Genomic DNA, 20,247 nt, shown 5'->3' on the forward strand with positions numbered 1-20,247 from the left:
ATCACTAGTTCATAGTATTCTGCCATAGCTCTTTGTTATTTTGTGCCTCATGCATAGCCCTTTGTTGTAATTGTATACTCCAGTGCATTTTGCCTGGCTCTCTTGTTTCTCGTTTTTATTATTTTTGTTTCATAGCCCGTTATTTCCTCCTACTGGAGCGCCCTCACTTTGTACTTGCCTCTGACCATTTTAAGTTATTAAAAGACTGAATTCTGCATCTGAGTCCGCTCATCTTGTCTAAGTGTGTCAGTTTGCACTGTTGCTCTTGGGACCTGCAGCTGCTTTGAAATGGCTCCAAGTGACTTTCCTGACTTGTTCAAGTCAATGATTTGCTTTTTCAGATCCATGTATGTATATTTTTGACCCAGCAGTTTTGATCACTTTTTCTGTTAACCCATAATAAAGTCATAAAAGAACCAAACTTCATGAATGTTTTTTGAGACAAAGAAGTAGTCACTCTATCGGAGAAAAATCAGAGTTGTAGAAATAACTGGAAACTCAAGAGAGCCATGACATTATGTTCTTCACAAGTGATGTAAACTTTTGACCACAACTGTATCTAATTATTATTTATTTATTTTTCTGGGGGGTATCACGATTCCATCTCTATCTGTCGTTACTTTCTCTTTGTCCCTAAGCCCTCTTCTGTCCAGCTGCTTTCTCTGAATAAACAACACAACATAAACAACCAAAATGGGAGTACACAAAACTCTAATGTGACACATTAATAACTGTTCAGTCTATTAAAACATTGATTCCCAAAAGGTTAAGAAAAAGTTTTAAAGGCAGCTGTGGAAATGTCATTATGAAAACAAAACTACTGGTGAGTTAAGACTATGTCTCAGCACTGTATATAATGGCGCACCATACAGCAGTAATGTTTGTACTAGGACTGTCAAACGATTAAAACTTTTAATCGAGTTCATCACAGCTTAAAAATGAATCATAATTAATCGCAATTCAAGCCATCTATAAAATATGCCATATTTTTCTGTAAATTATTGCTGGAATGGAAAGATAAGACACAAGATGGATATATACATTCAACATACTGTACAATACTGTATTTGTTTATTATAACAATAAATCAACAAGATGGCATTAACATTAACATTCTGTTAAAGCGATCCATGGATAGAAAGGCTTGTAGTTCTTAAAAGATAAATGTTAGTACAAGTTATAGAAATTTTATATTAAAACCCCTCTTAATGTTTTCGTTTTAATAAAATTTGTAAAATTTTCAATCAAAAAATAAACTAGTAGCTCGCCATTGTTGATGTCAATAATTACACAATTCTCATGGTGCTTAAACCCATAAAATCAGTCGCACCAAAGCGCCAGCAGAGGAAGACAAAAAACACAAGTAACAAGTGGCCATGACACTTGCTGTCATTTTACTCTGTTTGAGCGGGGCATGTGCGTCATTACGTCAAATATTTTAACGTGATTAATCAAAAAAATTAATTACTGCCCGTTGACACGATAATTTTGACAGCCCTAGTTTGTACTTTAGTATGTTGCTTGGCAAGCTATTCATCCTTAAGACAAGCGGTGCCCAGGTCCGGTCGTCGAGAGTCCCTATCCAGCTTGTTTTCCATGTCTCCCTCCTCCAACACACCTGAATCAAATAATTAGGATTGTTTTCAGGCTCCTGCAGAGCGTGCTGATCAGCTGATCATTTGATTCAGGTGTGTTAAAGGAGGGAGACATGGAAAACAACCTGGATAGGGGCTCTCGAGGACTGGACTTTGGACACCCCTGCTTAAGAACAAATGATTCTAAAGCAATTATTTGTAGTCTCGATGGCGAATAGTTCCTTTCTGCATTGAACGAGCCCCCCTGAAAAAGGAAATAAACTTCCGGTAAGTTTTATGGAAACAAAGAAAACACAAAACGTCTGTGGTGTATTAATATGATTTTATCATAGGAATTATTGATTCAGAACTACTCCAGATGCATGTACGTCACAGAGCTGCATGTGGTTACATTTTGTTTTCGCCTATTACTTGTAGTTACTGTTATTGTGATGAGTGAGTGTGACTGTTAGTTAGGTTAGTGTGTAAGAATAACATATGCGCGGAGCTGTAAAAAAGTCTATAAATGTTTCAATCTGTCTGTCAGCAGACCCCCCCCCGTCAAACGGTACACTTGAGGGGCCCATTGATACTCATATCATTCGTTTCGCCACTGGTTTACCTATCACATGCATGGCCTGACAATGAACAAAACATTCACGTAACCACTTGAAATAACCTATGGCGCCACCAGGGGGTGGCCAAGAGTGCCCCCCCCACCCTATAAATTTGTTGGCCACCCCGCTTGCCAGTATATCGCTAGATTGTAGTAGCATCAGTTATGCATTTCATCCCAAAATAACATCCAGGCAAGCCGCTGCTCCTCACCTTCACAGTAGTCCCCCCTCCCCGCCCCCGTTGCTGTTGCACGCTCAGACAGCAACGGCTCAGTGTGTGCGGCTAGATAGCACAAATCAACGGCTAGCTTATTTCGATGAAGCACCAGTGAATCACACAATAGTTCAGAGAGAAGTCAGAGAAGACTACAAGTATATAAATCAGAATATTCCTTTGTAAAAGGATAACGGGAAGGAATTATGAAACATTATGACTTTTAGTTTTGGTGTGCCACCCCAAGATTTTAAGTATCCCCATCTGGCCACCCCTATGAAAAATTTCTGGAGGCGCCCCTGGAAATAAGACCAACTATGTATGCAAATAAAATGAAATGACAATAAAGTATATACACATGTGTTCAAAATTATTCAACCAAAATTATTTAACTCCCATAGTGGATAAGTGTTTTGCAAGTTTGGCATTCATTTTTCTACAATTCACGCGTTCGTTACATCGAGATTGGATTACTGTAACTCCCTACTTGCAGCTTGTCCTAAAAGTTCTCTAAAAGGTCTTCAGCTAGTCCAAAACGCAGCAGCAAGACTTTTAACAGGAACCAATAGAAGAGAGCACATCACTCCTGTGCTCCAGGCACTTCACTGGCTTCCAGTCGAGTTTAGAATTAAATTGAAAATACTCCTTCTTACATTTAAGACCATTAATGGGTTGGGGCCATCTTATCTCACCGATGCTCTGGTTCCATACCGCCCCAACAGAACACTCCGATCTCAGAATGCAGGTCTACTGGTAGTTCCCAGGGTTTATAAAAGTACTGTCGGCGCTAGAGCCTTTAGCCACCAAGCCCCTGTTTTATGGAATCAGCTTCCAGCTAGTATCAAAGAAGCCGATACAGTCTGCACATTTAAGATTAGATTAAAAACGTTCCTATTCGACAAAGCTTATGGTTAGGCTAGTTGAAGTCGGAGTAGACTCACAGTTTAGTCTAAGCTGCACTAGAAGCTATAATGCTGGGGGAAGTACAGCCGCTGAATTCTATCTCCTTTTCTTACTCTACCTACCACTTGTCTTACTTTATTTCTATTTTCCAATGTTAATATCTAGTTGTGTAGTCTCTTCATCACTAGTCACCCGGTGTCCCCTTTCCCCCCTCCCCTCTGGGGAGAGGCTATTTCTCAGCTACAGCCTCCTGACTGTCCGGACCCCTGGCTGGATAGACGTCCTCGCTGCTACCCCTGTCTCATCTGGCTAGATGGACCTCTTCTTGCTCCTTTACTCCACTGCATTTTTACGGACTGTAATTTCGCCTGCTAATTCCCATTAACAGTTCTGGGGTTCCTGTCTATCCGTCCTGGGAGTGGATCTCTCCTGACTGTGGTACTCCCCGAGGTTTCTCATTTTTCTCCCAATTGACTCTGGAGTTTTTGGAGTTTTTCCTTGCCGGCATGGAGGGTCTTAAGGATAGGGGATACCCAGGACTTGAACTGTATCTATTCATCTTTGTTGCTTCATTTCTAATTGTGTATCATATTGCCTCTGTAAAGTCCTTTGAGACATCTGTTGTGATTGAGGGCTATACAAATAAAATTGAATTGAATTGAATTTTTCACCTTCTTTATAATCACATCAAATAATGACATGTCAAATAGACAAATACAACTGAAACAACACAAATATTTTTGGAGGAATATTCCAATTAATGGCCTTTCCGTGATTACCTTATTGACAAAATTATTCAACCCCCCAGGTCCACCACTCTTAAGAACAAAGGTTTCCATCAGATGTTGTCAAACAGCTGATGAAAACATCTACAGATGTGAACGGAACCGTAATGAGCAGCAGTTAAGCAGATTTAAAAGGACTGTGACGCATGGCTCTTCTTGGCAGTTAATGACATCTTTTCAACATGGTGAAGTCCAAGGAATGGTAAAAAAAAAAGTTCAGAGAGGAGGTCATTTCACTTCATAAGCAAGGATATGAATATAAAAAGATAGCAAAAGGACAAAAAAATTCAAGAAACAATTGGGAGCATAAACGCAAGTTTAAAGGTAAAGGCACAGTGGAAACGCTACCTGGGCGGGTAGAAAGATGTTACTGTCTGCAACTGCTGTGCAATACCTTAAGCTAAAGGTGGAGAAAAATCCCCAGGTGAGAGCTGAGGAACTACGATAGGACATGTCATAGGAAGGTATTCAGGTTTCGTCCTAGATAATAAGATGCACACTGCGAAATGATGGCTTCCATGCAAGAACTCCCAGGCGCACCCCCATGTTGACTCCAAAGCACAAGGAGTATGCAACAAAACTATGCGGACAAACCACAAAGGTTTTGGGATACTGTTCTCTGGAGTGATGAGACCAAACTGGAACTTTTTGGGCCAATGGATCAACCGTACGTGTGGAGGAGAAAGAATGATGCCTGTAAAAAAAAAAAAAAAAAGAACACCCTATCTACTGTGAAGCACGGTGGGGGGGTCAGTCATACTCTGGGTTTTTTTTTTTTTTTGCTTTCCTAGGTACAGGGAATCTTCAGCGTGTGCAAGGTATTATGAATTCAGTTCAATACCAGAGATCTTGGATGCAAATGTCATGCAGTCATTGACAAAGCTGAGGCTTGGGTGAGGTTGGACCTTCCAAAAGAACAATGATCCTAAGCATACCCCAACATCAACCACAACTTTGTTGCAAAAGAAGTGCTGGAAGATGGAGTGGCCATCGCAATTACCAGACTTAAACCTACAGCGGTATGAAAAAGTATCTGAACCTTTTGGAATTTCTCACATTTCTGCATGAAATCACCATCAAATGTGATATAATCTTTGTCAAAATCACATAGATCGAAAAACAGTGTCTACTTCAACTAAAACCACCCAAACATTTATAGGTTTTCATATTCTAATGGGGATAGTATGCAAACAATGACAGAAGGGGGAAAAATAAGTAAGAGAACCATTACATTTAATATTTTAAAACTGCTGTAGTTCTGTCAGATTCCTGGGATGTCTGGCATGAATCGGTCTTTAGGTCATGCCACAGCATCTCAATGGGGTTCAAGTCTGGACTTTGACTTGGCCCCTCCAGAACGTGTATTTTGTTCTTCTGAAACCATTCTGAAGTTGATTTACTTCTGTGTTTTGGATCATTGTCTCGTAGCAGCATCCATCCTCTTGTTAGCTTTAACTGTCTGATAGAGGACCTTAGGTTTTCCTGCAAAACATCCTGATAAACTTTTGAATTCATTCTTCCAATAATGATTGCAAGCTGTCCAGGCCCTGAGGCAGCAAAACAGCCCCAAATTATGATGCTCCCTCCACCATGCTTCATGGTGGGGATGAGGTGTTGAAGTTGGTGAGCTGTTCCATTTTTCCTCCACACATGACATTGTGTGTTACTCCCAAAAAATTGAACTTTGGTTTCATCAGTCCAAGCAATAGTTTTGCCAAATTTATGTGGAGTTTCCAAGTACCTTTTTGCGAACATTAAACGAGCAAAAATGTTTTTTTTAGACAGCAGTGGCTTCCTCCGTGTAGTCCTCCTATGAACACAATTCTTTACCATAGTTTTACATATAGTGGATGTGTGCAGAGATATTGGACTGTGCCAGTGATTTCTGTAAGTCTATAGCAGACACTCTAAGGTTCTTTTTCTTTTTTTTTACCTTTTTTTTTACCTGGTGATGGCCACTCCTTAGGAGAGAAGAAACAGTGCAAAACTCTCTCCATTTGTAGACAACTTCTCTGACTGTCGATTGACGAACATCCCGACTTTTAGAGATGGTTTTGTATCCTTTCCCAGCTTTATACAAATCTACAATCCTTGATCGCAGGTTTTCAGATGCATGATGCACATCAGACAATGCTTCTAATCAAGACAATTCGTACCAGGTGTGTGTTTTATAGTGGGCAGGGCAGCTTTAAACCACTCATCAGTGATTGGGTACACACCTGATTTAAATTGTTTGGTAAAATTGGTTTCAATTGCTCTTTAAGTCTCCTTAGGCAGGGGGTTCACTTATTTATTTTTCCCCCCTTCTGTCATTGTTTGCATGCTACCCTCATTAAAACATGAAAACCTATAAATGTTTGGGTGGTTTTAGTTAAAGCAGACAGTTTTTACATCTGTGTGATTTTGACAAAGATCAGATCACATTTGATGGTGATTTTATGCAGAAATGTGAGGAATTCCAAAAGGTTCAGATACTTTTTCATACCACTGTAGTTGCTCAAAAAAAAAAACAAAAAAAAAACACACACAATTGGACCAGACAGCCCCAGAAAACTTACCAAACATTCTTTAGGACTCTAATTTGCTCCAAAAACACATGTAAGCAAAGGAGAACGACGAAACTTTACAAACACGCTTAAGGAATCTCAACACCACCCAAATATGCAATGTACAGGTAGTTGTAGCAGTGTAGTTGTTCTGATGTAGCAGTGTGTTTGTCACTTTTTTTTAACGTATTTTAGAAATTTAAACACACTTCTAGAAACTAAGCCAAAAAAACACGCGACAGGCACATATTTGCACAAAAGTGCTTTTTTTTCTTTTCTTTAAGAGCTAGGTTTTTGTGACTTTTTTGTCACTCATGGCACATCCCAAATATTACAAAAACTTTCGTTTTTTTCATTTACTAAATTAATATGCAAAAAAATAAGACTTTTTGAGGGTTTGCTTTATGCCACTTTCTCCATGATTACGCAAAATTTAAAAATAAGTCCAACTGCGTCAGCAGTCCTTCTCAACATCTGGATTCAATCAATTCTTTGCAGGGGATGAAACGACCTGGACTTTGGGATTTTTCTCTTTTTCCACATCACGTATGCCGATTTGCTTCAAACATTCCAATTTACAGCAATCGAATCTTTACCTGAACTCATTGTTCGTTTGCTTACCGAAGAACAAACCTTGTACTGTAAAGCTATTGCACAACATGTTGCACTACGCATTTGCAAAAGTGGGTGCTGTTTATCAGAGGAGGAGTGGCAAAGGATTGCGTTTGTGTGCGCGTCCACTCGGCTGGGGGGCGGGGGGTGGGGTGTTACCATTCAAATGTGCAAAACCATAAGACCACTCTGCACTTGTGTGGAAGGACATCTCTGGTATCACACAGAACTCAACTCAAGGTATGTTTTCTCAGCTGTCTCATTACTTCATCCATGATGAATATGGAAATCTGATAAGTAATAAACAATTCTTAAAATAAAAAAAAATGTATTGGAAAAACTAAAACCATGCAAACTTTTTAACAATGCATTGTCCTTAATCCAAATGCATCTTTTTTTGCTGCACAGCCGTGCAGAACAGCAACAACCGACATGAAATTCCAAGCTCTTTTGTTACTCGTGCTGATCATCTGCACCACACTGTGTGTGGCACAAGGTTAGTGTGACGCTCTAATGACAAAAGATTCAATTGGTGGGCAGATGCGGCGTGGCTCAAATCATCAGGACAATTAAACGCTTTGTTCGACACTGTGGGGTCACTTAATGAATAGAACATCCGTTGAAATATAATTTTGTTTACTGGTGGTTGAGTTTTATTTGACATCTCTTTACATGACTGGGGGGGAGCAAAGTTGTGACTGCATCTGTTTTCCATAAACACATTCTTCTAACTTGGCAAGATATTCAGTCTCTGATGTGGGATTAAGAACAGAGCACTTTTGTACTTTAATGACACCAAATTTCCCGTGACATTAAACTGGATTTTATTTCAAACCAGACAAAATGACTAAAATGCACATCTTTCCATGTCAATTATTGCCCACAGTCCCTATTAATTAGCTGGGCAAAAAATGTATATTTTTGTAATTAAATTTACAAGGTTTTTGGAAAAGTACCTCATGTTTGTAACACTGGGCAACAATAAAAAAAGTTTTTGCTTCACAGTTTACTATTATTTTTTACACCATGCACACAACTAGCCATATCCTTTGTAAAAAAAAAAAAAAAAAAAAAAATATATATATATATATATATATATATGTACATATATGGCGGAAAACACAGACAAGGCTAAAAAAAAGCAGTTTCTGCTCTTGCACCCCTCTTTAAAAGAAACTGCTGTATTTTAAGCCAAAACAACTGTTGTGTTTGATAGAACAATATGTCTATATGCTGCCATAGCAGATTCATGGTGCACTATGCCTCCGAACTATTTTTAATTTGTCCGTTTTACCCTGGAAACCCCCGTTTACAGACGTCGCGCAACCGCTTTTGTTTTAACCCAGCCATAAATAGAAGGTAAGTAATCGTATTTATTATTCGAAATGTCAGTCATTTTTAGCTTAGAATAATTAATTCATGTCTAATATTTAGTTTTTAAAAAAGTAGCTTAGAATAATTAATTCATGTCTAATATTTAGTTTAAAAAAAAAAAAAAGACTAGAAAAATATTCACTCGCATATTTTAAACTTTTATACAAATTACGTCACAATGAAAAAATTGGCGTCTGTAAAAAAGTCACAGATATCTACCTCATAACTTTCCCTTAATTGTATTTTTTTCATTACTGTCGCATTTCCCCCAATATTTTAGATAATAATCGATCCAAACAAAGATTAAAAAAAAAAAAACGTTTAAAAGGGTAAATACGGTATATGAAAATGAAAATCTCGACCACTCCTTGATATCTGCACTTTCTGCATCGCGACCCTTGTTATATTACCATGTTTCACCCATAAAATCCCCGCAAAAATCCATCTGTGGCCATTCACAGCTGTCTCTATTTTTAGCTAGATTTTGGGGGGATTTTATGGGTGAAATATGGTAATATAACAAGGGTCGCGATGCAGAGTGGTTGAGATTTTCAATTTCATATATTTACCCCTTTAAACATTTTTTTTTCAATATTTCTTTGTTTGGATCGATTATCATCTAACATATCGGATAAAATACGACAGTAACAATAAAAATACAAATAAGCGATACTTATGAGGTAGATATCCGTGACTTTTTTACAGACGCCATTTTTTAAATTGTGACATAATTTCTTTAAAAGTTTAAAATGTGCAAGTGAATAATTATTTAAAGTTTTTTTTTTTTAACGAAATATTAGACATCAATTAATGATTCTAAACAAAAAGTGACAGACAATTTGAATAATAAATATAATTAATTGCCTTTGTTTTATGGCTGGGTTGAAATGAAAGCGGTTGCGCGACGTCTGTAAACGGGGGTTTTCAGGGTAAAACGGACAAATTCAAAATTGTTTGAGGGCTTAATGCGCCATGAATTTGCAAAGGCAGCATATAGACATATTGTTCTATCAAACACAACAGTTGTTTTGGCTTAAAATACAGCAGTTTCTTTTAAAGAGGAGTGCAAGAGCAGAAACTGCTTTTTCAGTCTTGTCTGTGTTTATGCATACACAGTACAGTGGCCTATACTACGAAGCCAGTTTTCTGGCTTAGCAGGGTAACTTCGAGAGTAATTTCATCACGTGCGACCTAAGTTCGCAGCTAAGCGAGACTACGAAAGGTGGATATGTTGGAACCGAGAAGTGTTGCCATGGCAACACACGCCACACGCCAAACCTCAGAGTTAGATCTTGCTTAACCCCAGAATTCTAATTAACCACGCTATAATTAAACAGCACTCCTCCGCGGACGTGTCCTCCTGACAATGACAGCGTACCTGGACGACCCATACGACATTGGCGCGCGGATTGTGAGGGGCTCTCTTCGGAGTGCACGGGTTTTTGGAGACCGCCAGAATCCGCTGGCGTACCCGGAAGATGTTCTCCATGAAAGATGTAGATTTTCAGCTGAGGGAATTCTTTACCTGTGCCAACTGATCGAGGCGGACGTCACTATAATGTAACCCGCCGAAGTCAGGCCCTCACAAACGAGCAGATTGTGTGCCTCTCCGTGCGCTCTTTCGCCAGGGACAATATGCATTCCAATGGTGATGCTGAATATCTGCGTAAGAACACTGTATGCCGTGCGATTCGAAGTGGGGTATGGAAACGCTTCAAATTGATCGTTGAAATTGCTGAATGTAAACGAATGCGGAGCTTTGCTCTCATATACAAGAAATATATTTAACGGACTTTTCCAGCGTTATTTCGTTGTGTAAATGAGTTAATAATAATCATAGAAATATGTAGACTATTTAAACATTGAGAAAACTTGCCTCGAAGAGATTAAATTAAATGTCAAATCCACTGATAGGACAGATGCACAAATATAAAAGATATAAATGTTTATTGAATACTCATCTTACAGTCTTGTTTAACTGTGAAAATTCGTTACAAAAGACGGGCTTTAATTCACGCAACAACGCATGGCATCCCCGCATTTCCTTCTTCTCCTGAGTCCTCACAAAGATAACATAAAATTTTGCAGGGGGGGGGGGTTGGGTCGGGCTCGGGCCTGCAAATCAAGTTAATTGATCGGGCTTGGGTCGGGTCGGGCTTGATTTTTTAGGCCCAAACTAAGGGGGGAAAAAAACGGACATACGTATTCATACAGTCAATGGGACTAAACATACAATTATCCTGCTTCATGTGGTGATGCGCGATAAATTATTTCTTACTGTTAACGTACCAAATCTTATTTTATTGTCCTGACAGCAGGCTTTATTTCTTTGCATGGACATAAGTAAACTGGCATATTGACGCATTCACAAATCACACGATCTGTAAATTCGCTGTCAACAGACCCGTCGCGCTCTACTCGCTGAAACGATGTTCGATTTCACGGTGAGGGTGGATTTTAATTCCTCATAACTCCGCATGATCATCGCGCATTCCTCCTCCGTGAAGTAAGGTGCCCGTGCCATCGTCACAAGTAGTGTTTGACTCTGGTCTCCGCCCCCTTTTATGTGAACGCGCAGTAACTCTGACTGGGTTGACACAGGTTCGACTAATCAACCTCATAATCAGCGTCGTAGCACCGACTGACCACAAACTAGACAACCAGGTTTTGTCAACTCTGGTTACCCGCTGGTAAACTGGATTACTTCTGGGGAGGTTGAACTCAGTTCGTAGTATAGGCCACAGGCCAAAAGTTTGGACACACCTTATCATTCGTGCGTTTATTTTTTATGACTATTTACATTGTAAATGATCACTGAAGGTAATAAAAATATGAATGAACACGTGTGGAAATTATGTACTTAGCATAAAAAAGGTGAAATAACTGAAAACGTGTCTAATATTGTAGTATCTTCAAAGTAGGCACCCTTTGCTCTGACTACTTTTTTTGCACACTCTTGCCATTCTTTTGATGAGTTTCAAGAGGGAGTCACCTCAAATGTTTTTTTTTACTTCACAGGTATGCCTGTAAAAGGTTTATTAGTGGAATTTATTGCTTTATCAATTGGGTTGGGACCTTTTCTGTTGCATTGAATGAGGCCTGTACTGTACTGTAAATATATATACAGTACAATATATATTTCATAGAATTTCAATACTTAAATATTTTTATAGAAAAAGAAAATACATTAAGTACAGCGTTAAGAAAATTGAGATTTTAGAGTTCAAAACCTGACGCGAGAGAAAAAAAACAAGACCATGTTTGGATTCCGCACCCGAAACTTAGTTAAAAACAGGTGTTAGAACTGAAACAATAAAAATTGTGTTGCCTAGTGTCATGCGTCATAGCCTTAGTCCGTTTCATCATTGCACGAAGAAATGGTGCGCTCTAATTTACTTGCATATGAGAAATAGTTTATGCTATAATAATAGAAATCACTTTCACTTTTTGTTAAGTAGAAAATCATTTTGATAAAAATGTAATCAGAAAACAACCTTTTTAGTAAATAATGCAAAACCCACACATACTGTATGTAGGAGATTGAGTTGCACAAATTCCCACTGATTTAAATTAGTTTTTTTCAACCCTGGTGGATGTCTGCAGATATTAGTAGCACATACTATAAAGTTAGGGTTACCTGATTATTAAATAATTCACTGCAATAGACAGAAAATGAAAGCTGGCAGTCTATTTAAAAAATGTTGAACGTAATTGTGAATTAAAAAATATATATTTTGTTTTATGATCCCAAAACATAATATGAAATAAATGAAAATGTTTATCATGAACTAATTTTAGATATTTTAAAAACTGAGTGGATTGGATAAGTACAGTACTTTGTCCATCCTTGCTTTTAGATGATGCCAGAGGAACCGGAGAACATTCAAGAGGTTCACCAGGTTGAAAAATTTAATTGATTAAACAGTGACTTATTTTCGCAACATGAAGTTGATTAGCATCCCATGGGACCGTGTGACCTTTTATCCCCCTGACACAGGTACCTATGGTAACTGCTGCTTGGGCCATGTAAGGAGAGTGAGGCCGCAAGTAAAGCAAAATATCGAAAGCTTCAGGATGCAGGAAACAGATGGCGATTGCAACATCAGGGCTGTCGTGTAAGTCCGAAATCTCATTGTTTTCATTTGAGCCACACAATTGAAAATCCTAATGATCTGGCAATGAGGAATGGAAAACTAGATAACCTTCTGGAAGAGGAACCATTTAAAATTGGAAAAAGCTGATGTGTACATGTCTGTGTGCAGTTTTACCGTGAAAAAGAGGCCCGAACATAAGACTCAGCGCACCATCTGTGCCAACCCGGACCACCCTTGGGTCCAGGATTTGAAGGAAGCTGTGAGACAAAGAATGCTGGCTCAGAATTAGGTAAAAGCCCAGCTAACTGCAGCTCAGTGTGAACTTGACCTACGAGTTGAATTTTTTTCCTGAGATCCGACATCCGAACTCAAATCATTTTTAGACCACCCGAACGAAGGGCTCAAGGTCCCGCTCTCTTTATTGTTGCCCTTCTTGGTAAGGACACGAACTAAAATGGTTAATGCGCTGTTATTCAGGAGATTAGAGTGAAACTTGGTAGATATATTCATAGGCGGAATTTGACTTTTGGGGTAAGGGGGGGCACAACATGTTGATCACTATCAATAGGAATGCCTTCAATTTGTTCGAGTCTCCCAATGAAAAAACAAATTTTCAATAGAAAAAATTGTAAGCAGGGATGCCCCAATCGCATATTTTTGCACTCAAGTCCGAGTAACCTGATTTTGAGAATCTGCCGATACAGTCCCCTATTCCATACCGGGATTTTTTTTTTTTTTGCGTTTTGAACAAAAATTCCAGATGTTACAGTATTGTACTGTTTACAATACTTCTGCTTTTTCCGGGAGTGTTGCGGAGTATAAAACGTATGTTTTTGTGTCTTTTGGCAATTTGTCATTGTATTTCTGGATGATTTTGTTACTTTTTAGCCCTTAAAAATTAAAAACCTTTTTTTTTTTTTTTTTTAAATTAAAAACCCGATCCTTATCACCCGATTCTGATCCTCCGAAAAATGGCCCGATCGGCCAGATTTCTGATCACGTGATCGAATCGGGGACATCCCTAATAGTATGGTTTTGTATTGTTCTATATAAAAACAATGAAACAAAACTTTCCTTATCTAAAAGTCACTTTACATTACTTATATAACATTTAATTATAAAGACGCTCAAGTCTACACAAAACTTGTTATGTGTGCTGTGGTCAATTTTGCTCGCAACACAAACATTTAAAAAAAATAAATAAACTGAGCGACTGCTCCTTATCTCACTCAAATTTTGCGGCATTTGAAAGTCAAGTCACGACCATACAACATTGCATTGAAATATGATTACATTTTGATTCGTGACCAGTGTTGGGCATGTTACTTTAAAAAAGTAATTAGTTATAGTTACTCACTACTTCTTCCAAGAAGTAACTGAATTACTCTATAGTAAAAGTAACTAGTTACCAGGGAAAGTAATTAATTCTGTTACTTTAGAAAGAAATTGTTGTATGTCAAAGAATTTGAAATTTTCTGAGCAGTGTTCGAGTCAGTTGAATAGAGAAGAACAGACAGGTAGTTGTGTTATAGAACCTTGTAATATTTATTGCACCTCACCAGCAACAGATTTATCCTACACTTGAATTGCAACAAAAATAAAGAGTAAACAATATAACAAAATAACAATCAGCAGTAAACAATATAAAGTGAGTTTAATCAATTAAATCTAACTCTCACAACCTGAGACAACTGGTCAAGTAGACATAGCCTACTGTACTTCAAGTATTTTGACTCGAAATAGTGTTTGTATCTCCACCTCATAAAGGACAAATTTTCCTCTGAATGCTCTGCTATCATATCCCTCTGCATCTGTTTTGCGTGTGTGTGTTTGCCACGCGCGGTGTTCCGGTTTGTGTGCAAAAACACCGGCTCCGATTGGCTTACCATGACACATGATTCTAACCCTCAGCCAATCACAATCACTTCCATCGCGTTTATACAGGCGGTGCATTCAGGTAGCCTCGTCCCCCTACGTCTCCCGTCACCCTCAAAATGTCTGCCGTCCTCAAGATGGAAGCAGCATTCTTGCTGCTGACAGTGGGGGATGGGAACGAGGCTAGCATTCAGGTGTAGCAAACACAGAAACGTTAGCAAGCTTTGGAAAGCATTGTCTAAATGAATGAGCAGGGACAAACAGCCTGGAGTCGTAAGAAGTACGTGCTGTAATATTCTGATACAGAATTATCCGAGGCATCCTAAAGTGCACACGGCGCCAATATTATTTTGCTAACATGATGCGGAAGTGAGTTAGAGACACGGCCTGCCGAGAGCCGTACATTTGTGTTAATGTTGAAGTCATTTGTGCTATTAAAGAAACTGTGTGCCACCACGTCCTGTGTGGTATATCTTTGCTAAGAAAAAGCACAAAACAAAACACGTGCGCTATTGTCGAACCTGAACGCACCCCAAGTCTTGGATGACAAATAAACAGAGCAGAGTAGACTCGCTACGGCTGATAGTTTCTTCAATTTATTCAGAGTAAGTAACGTACCACTTTTGACCATCAGTAACAGCGTTGTAACGGCGGAAAAAAATAATTAGTTGGATTACCCCGTTACTGAAAAAATAACGCCGTTATTCCCAACACTGTTCGTGACAACAGGATAAAGAATATATGATTAGGTTTTGCTTCATTATCCGTCAACATGTTGATTTTAACTTATTAACATTCACTGCCGGCCTCTCCCAGTCAAAATGCAATAGACATCTATTGCTGTCAACAATAACAACAACAAAATAAAATAACTTTCTTAACTTAACAATGGCTCATTTCTCGAACAACTCGTAAGTCAGATCATCTCATGACACCACTATTTTTTGAAACATAATGGGACTTTAATAAAAATTGCGCAACTTTTTTGTCTAGGCGAACAGCAGGAGAAGAAGAGGAGCCGAGAGCCATCATAAAATGTGGCGAAGCACATGGATCACATTTGGAGCGCTTGTAAATTTGCCTGTGGCGGACAAAGAATGTAAATCACGCTTACGACATGACATGTCCTCTATTTTAGGCATCACACAATGATGACCTTAAATGTCTTGTTATATTTGGTGCAATTGTTATGTTTAAGAGCCTGCAAGTTATGAGCCAATATTAGGCAGCTTTTAGACTGTGGATGTACCCTTAAAGACAAAATGATTCAGAGCCTGGACACATGAGTTCTAGTGAATTTTTTGCTGCTGAATGATCTTTTTGCTGGAAATAATCGGATTGATTTTGGCAAAAGATAATGTGTTAAAAAATGCAATCTTCATGGATTGTTTCCAAAATGATTCATTCATTTTTGAAAGAAGCGGGAAATGACCACAAAGATTCTTAGGAAAAGTGTCATGTAAGATCATCAAATGGCATAAAATAGCAGAAAAGAGACAGTTAAATATGTGCCTCTGACCCCCCCCCCCCCCCATGAGAAAATATGATTGTATTCGTAGATTATGATATGAAAACTGTTTTTTCTAAAAAAAAAAAAAAAAAAAACCTCCCCAAAAGTTACATGAAGTACCTTTTAAATTACTTTTTCCGTAAAATATATTTTTTTCTGTGCAAACACTAAATAGCTTTCTTAAGAATAGTAAAAAAAATATATATATATATTAAAAAAAAAAATCCTAAAAGAATAGAACTTTGAAAAAACAATGTTTTCATAATATTATATAATATTATTATACTGAATTATTATATTGTACTTTTTAAGAAAAAAATATTTGAAAAACAGGACTTTATGTTTGTATATTTCACATAACTTTTTAAAAATATACTTTTTGATATGCCTTTTTTACATATTAAATTTCTTTTAAAAAACACATGCTTAACATACTATAAAAAAAAACATGACTTTTCTACATTTCAAAAATACATTTTATGCAAAAAATATCATTGAAAACTAAAAGGCCTTATTCTCATAAGTGGGGGGGGGGGGGGGGGGGGACTGCATTCTTGCTTCCCACAATATCCTTATAGGAACTTTTTCTTTGCAGTGTGGACCTAATATTCACTTGTAGATGATACTTATGTAAAAAATAATAAAAATCACAATCTTACAATTTGGCCAGGGTATTAATAATTTGGGGTTTAACTTTGTTTTCATGTTTTGTGTTTATTGTTTGTGAGAGAATTTTAGATATGTAGCACTTTGTAGATAGGTGCAGTATTTGTACAATCAATATTTTTGTAACAACACTCCAATTGTACTTTGTAATAACCCTTATTAAAAGAGAAGAATGGAAATAAACTTTATAAGCTACAAACAGCTGTTCTTCATCATTTTTGGTTTAATTTGTGTGAAACTAAGCATCAACTCATATTATGTTTTATGGGTGACCTTATTTGTCAATGATGATTACATTCACTTTTCACTGGAACTGGCTCAGCTCCCACTGAGCAGTCTGATAGGTCATGTCGAGCTTTACTTTCTCCTGATTGTTGACCAGAAGTATAAACAGTACAATTCCCAAAAAACACATCAACCTTGAACATTCATACACACGGCCCCCAACGGTCTCCCCTATCTGGATTTCATTAGAAACGAGGGCTGTACAAAACCGACCCCAAGACACAAACGAACAGATAATAATTCCTTACAATGCCGTTAAGGGGATGTGACGTGTCCTTACAAGAAACCGAGTTGGCTCCTTGCTTTTTTCCCACCATAAGGCTGCAGATGGATTGCGAAACAATAAAAAAAAATCAAGGAGCATACCAGTGATGTCAAGACCTGTGGGGCTAAGGAGAGCGGAGGGACTATTAACTCTTTGTCTCAACACTGTGTGCCAATAAAAATACAAAACAAAGATGTTTTGAAAGTAAGTACACATTTTCACGCAAAGACAGGATGCAAAGCAGTCTGTCTTAAAGAGAAAGACACGAGACCACTTTACAGACCATCTGCATCAATCTTGTCTCTGTTTTTGGCAGCCCTTTTAATTTTCGTCTTAGTCTTTTGAAGGATAATACTTATTAGTCATCTCAAAATGTGGTTGTCTCCGTCTAGTTTTTGTTGACGAAAACTCAAGACTAATTTTCTTGTCTTGTTTTAGTGAACGTTTGCTAAAAATGCTTTCGTCTGTAAAATTATTCCAAAAATAAATAAAAGTTTCCAACTATATCGAATGAACATTGACAGACGAGCACATATTGTAGCGTCAGTCTACTGGTGCAATGCCAAATTGGTGATAATACAAACTCAGCAGGAAAACATTACATTATTTTCAAATAATTATACCACCTGGACGCCACGAACTCTAAGTAAAAAAACAGTTGTCGGACAGTTTAAGAGGATGCTCGCTGTTAGCATTAGCATTATGTTGTTAGCATTAGCCTAATGCTAACGCAAATGCTATGCTAATGCTACGAGTTACATTTAGTGTGTGATGCTCACTCAGCACAGCACCCAGCACTTTTAAAGGATAAAGCAACATTGTGTATCGTCTCTGGCCAAGAAAACAAATCTTACAGTGTGTGCAAGCCTGCATAGAGACTGGAGATGACACACTGGCGAGTCGGGAAGGGTGGGGGGGCGCAGCACATCACGAGTGACACAACTGACAGACTGCTACGATGCAGGCTAGCTACACAGAAAATTTCACACATTGTGAACATGTGACGGAAACTATTGCGCATTTTCGTCTCGTTAGAAGAAAACTGGCATTTGTCTCGTTATATTTAAGTCCCCCAAAACCAGTTTTTAGTGCGTTATCGTCTCGTTATGGCCATGAAAAAAGTGTTGACTAAATATTTTCGTTGTCGTCATTGATGATAAAAACAAAACTGTTTAACAAATTGAAAAACACAGGATTATATTTTTCTGTTGTGTAATAGTAGAGAAAAACATCATTAAACGTCAATATTTCCAGGATGTGGGAGCACTTAGTGAAGGCCAGTGTTGGGCACGTTACTTTAAAAAAATAATTAGTTATAGTTACTCACTACTTCTTCCAAAAAGTAACTGAGTTAGTAACTGAATTACTCTATAGTAAAAGTAACTAGTTACCAGGGAAAGTCACTATTTCCGTTACTTTAAAAAAGAAGTTGTTGTACATCAAAGAATTTGAAATTTTCTGAGCAGTATGCAAGTCAGTTGAATGGAGAAGAACAGACATGTAGTTGTTTTATAGAACCTTGTAATATTTATTGCACCTTACCAGCAACAGATTTAATCTACCCTTGAAGTGCAACAAAAATAAACAGATTTGAATTGCTTACCACAGATGTCGACAAAAGCTTTGCCCCAGGACATAAATTACACTTTACATGCACGTTCTTTCCTTTAATTTCGACCAACTTGAAATAGTGTTTATATCTCCACCTTGTAAAGGACAGATTTTCCTCTGAATGCTCTGCCATCATATCCCTCTGCATCTGTTTTGCGTTTGTGTGTTTGCCGCACGCACTGTTCCGGTTTGTGTGTGAAAACACCGGCTCTGAAGTTTGTTTAAAAGAAAAAAAAAAAACGTTATTAACAACAAATACACATATACAAACATAGGGCGAGACAATTCACATATAAACAACCGGCTCTGAAGTACTTGCGCTATTAGGCTCGAGCGTTTACGTCACAGAATGGGGGATCACATGAGATTTGACAACAACGCAGCCATATTGGAAGCAGGTCTGGCTCGCGGGACATTAAACTTTAACTTGCCAGTTCGATAAAGAGACAAACTCGTGAGTGACTAAGGCGAAGAACAGATATGTGATCAAACTTAAGGATGTGAACAATATTGACCCTTACGAGCAAGCCGAAGACAAATGGAGTAAAGATGTTGACGGGCTTCCACAATTACGCGAAATAGACATTCTGCTGTATTTATTGTTTGGTGTATGTTACTAAACTCATCAGCGACTCCGAAATTACAAATCGCTACAAAGCTACGAACAGTTTTGCTGCGGATGGGTGCAGGACCTGCACATTATGACCGTATCAAACGGCAACTCCATTGTTCTTGCAAAGGTAGGCTATGTGTGTTTACTATTTTCATTGCTATGAACCTGAACGCACCCCAAGTCTTGGAAGACAATAAACAGAGCAGAGTAGACTCGCTACGGCTGGTAGTTTCTTCAATTTATTTAAAGTAAGTAACGTACCACTTTTGACCGTCAGTAACTGTAACGGCGTTGTAACGGCGGAAAAAAATAATTAGATTACCGCGTTACTAAAAAAATAACAAACGGCGTTATTCCCAACACTGGTGCAGGCAGACAGACAATGGCAGTACTATTTTTAGACAATCAAATGGAAGTATCCCAGATTGCAGCCCTTTCTGGTTTTGCCATTAATACTCATCAAATGCATCTTTGGCTGCGTTTGTAAGCAGTGTCATTTTTTTGTGCTTAAACATTATTTTCTCCATCATCAGATGGACAGATTTGCTAATTGCATACTTAAATTAGTCGTTCACATGATTTCCAGGAAGTGGCCATTTTAATCAATGTCAGTACAAATTCAGCCAATGAAATGTGAGCATCCCAGATTGCCCGCCTTTCAACGTAACATTAAACCTTCATAAGGGACTCATTTAACTCATTG

At 38.1% G+C, this 20,247-nt stretch overlaps 1 protein-coding gene across 1 annotated transcript; it reads left to right on the forward strand.

The window, feature by feature from the left end:
• Positions 1-7,398: 7,398 nt before the first annotated feature.
• On the forward strand, positions 7,399-16,969 carry ccl25b (chemokine (C-C motif) ligand 25b). The gene is made up of 6 exons (XM_057840412.1): positions 7,399-7,491; positions 7,660-7,747; positions 12,483-12,524; positions 12,623-12,740; positions 12,888-13,008; positions 15,588-16,969. Exons 2-5 carry the CDS (start codon positions 7,684-7,686, stop codon positions 13,006-13,008), a joined length of 345 nt encoding a protein of 114 aa, XP_057696395.1. The 5' UTR covers positions 7,399-7,491; positions 7,660-7,683; the 3' UTR covers positions 15,588-16,969.
• The last annotated feature ends 3,278 nt before the right edge of the window (positions 16,970-20,247 follow it).

Source organism: Corythoichthys intestinalis, chromosome 7, assembly GCF_030265065.1.
Source record: "Corythoichthys intestinalis isolate RoL2023-P3 chromosome 7, ASM3026506v1, whole genome shotgun sequence".
Taxonomy (NCBI): Eukaryota; Metazoa; Chordata; class Actinopteri; order Syngnathiformes; family Syngnathidae; genus Corythoichthys; species Corythoichthys intestinalis.

Bases quoted from the DNA above. Each gene is read 5' to 3' on its own strand.
- ccl25b (XM_057840412.1), top strand. From the start codon at position 7,684: ATGAAATTCCAAGCTCTTTTGTTACTCGTGCTGATCATCTGCACCACA. The intron at 7,748-12,482 runs GTTAGTGTGACG...CCTTGCTTTTAG, and splicing joins CACACTGTGTGTGGCACAAG to ATGATGCCAGAGGAACCGGA. The intron at 12,525-12,622 runs GTTGAAAAATTT...CCCCTGACACAG, and splicing joins ACATTCAAGAGGTTCACCAG to GTACCTATGGTAACTGCTGC.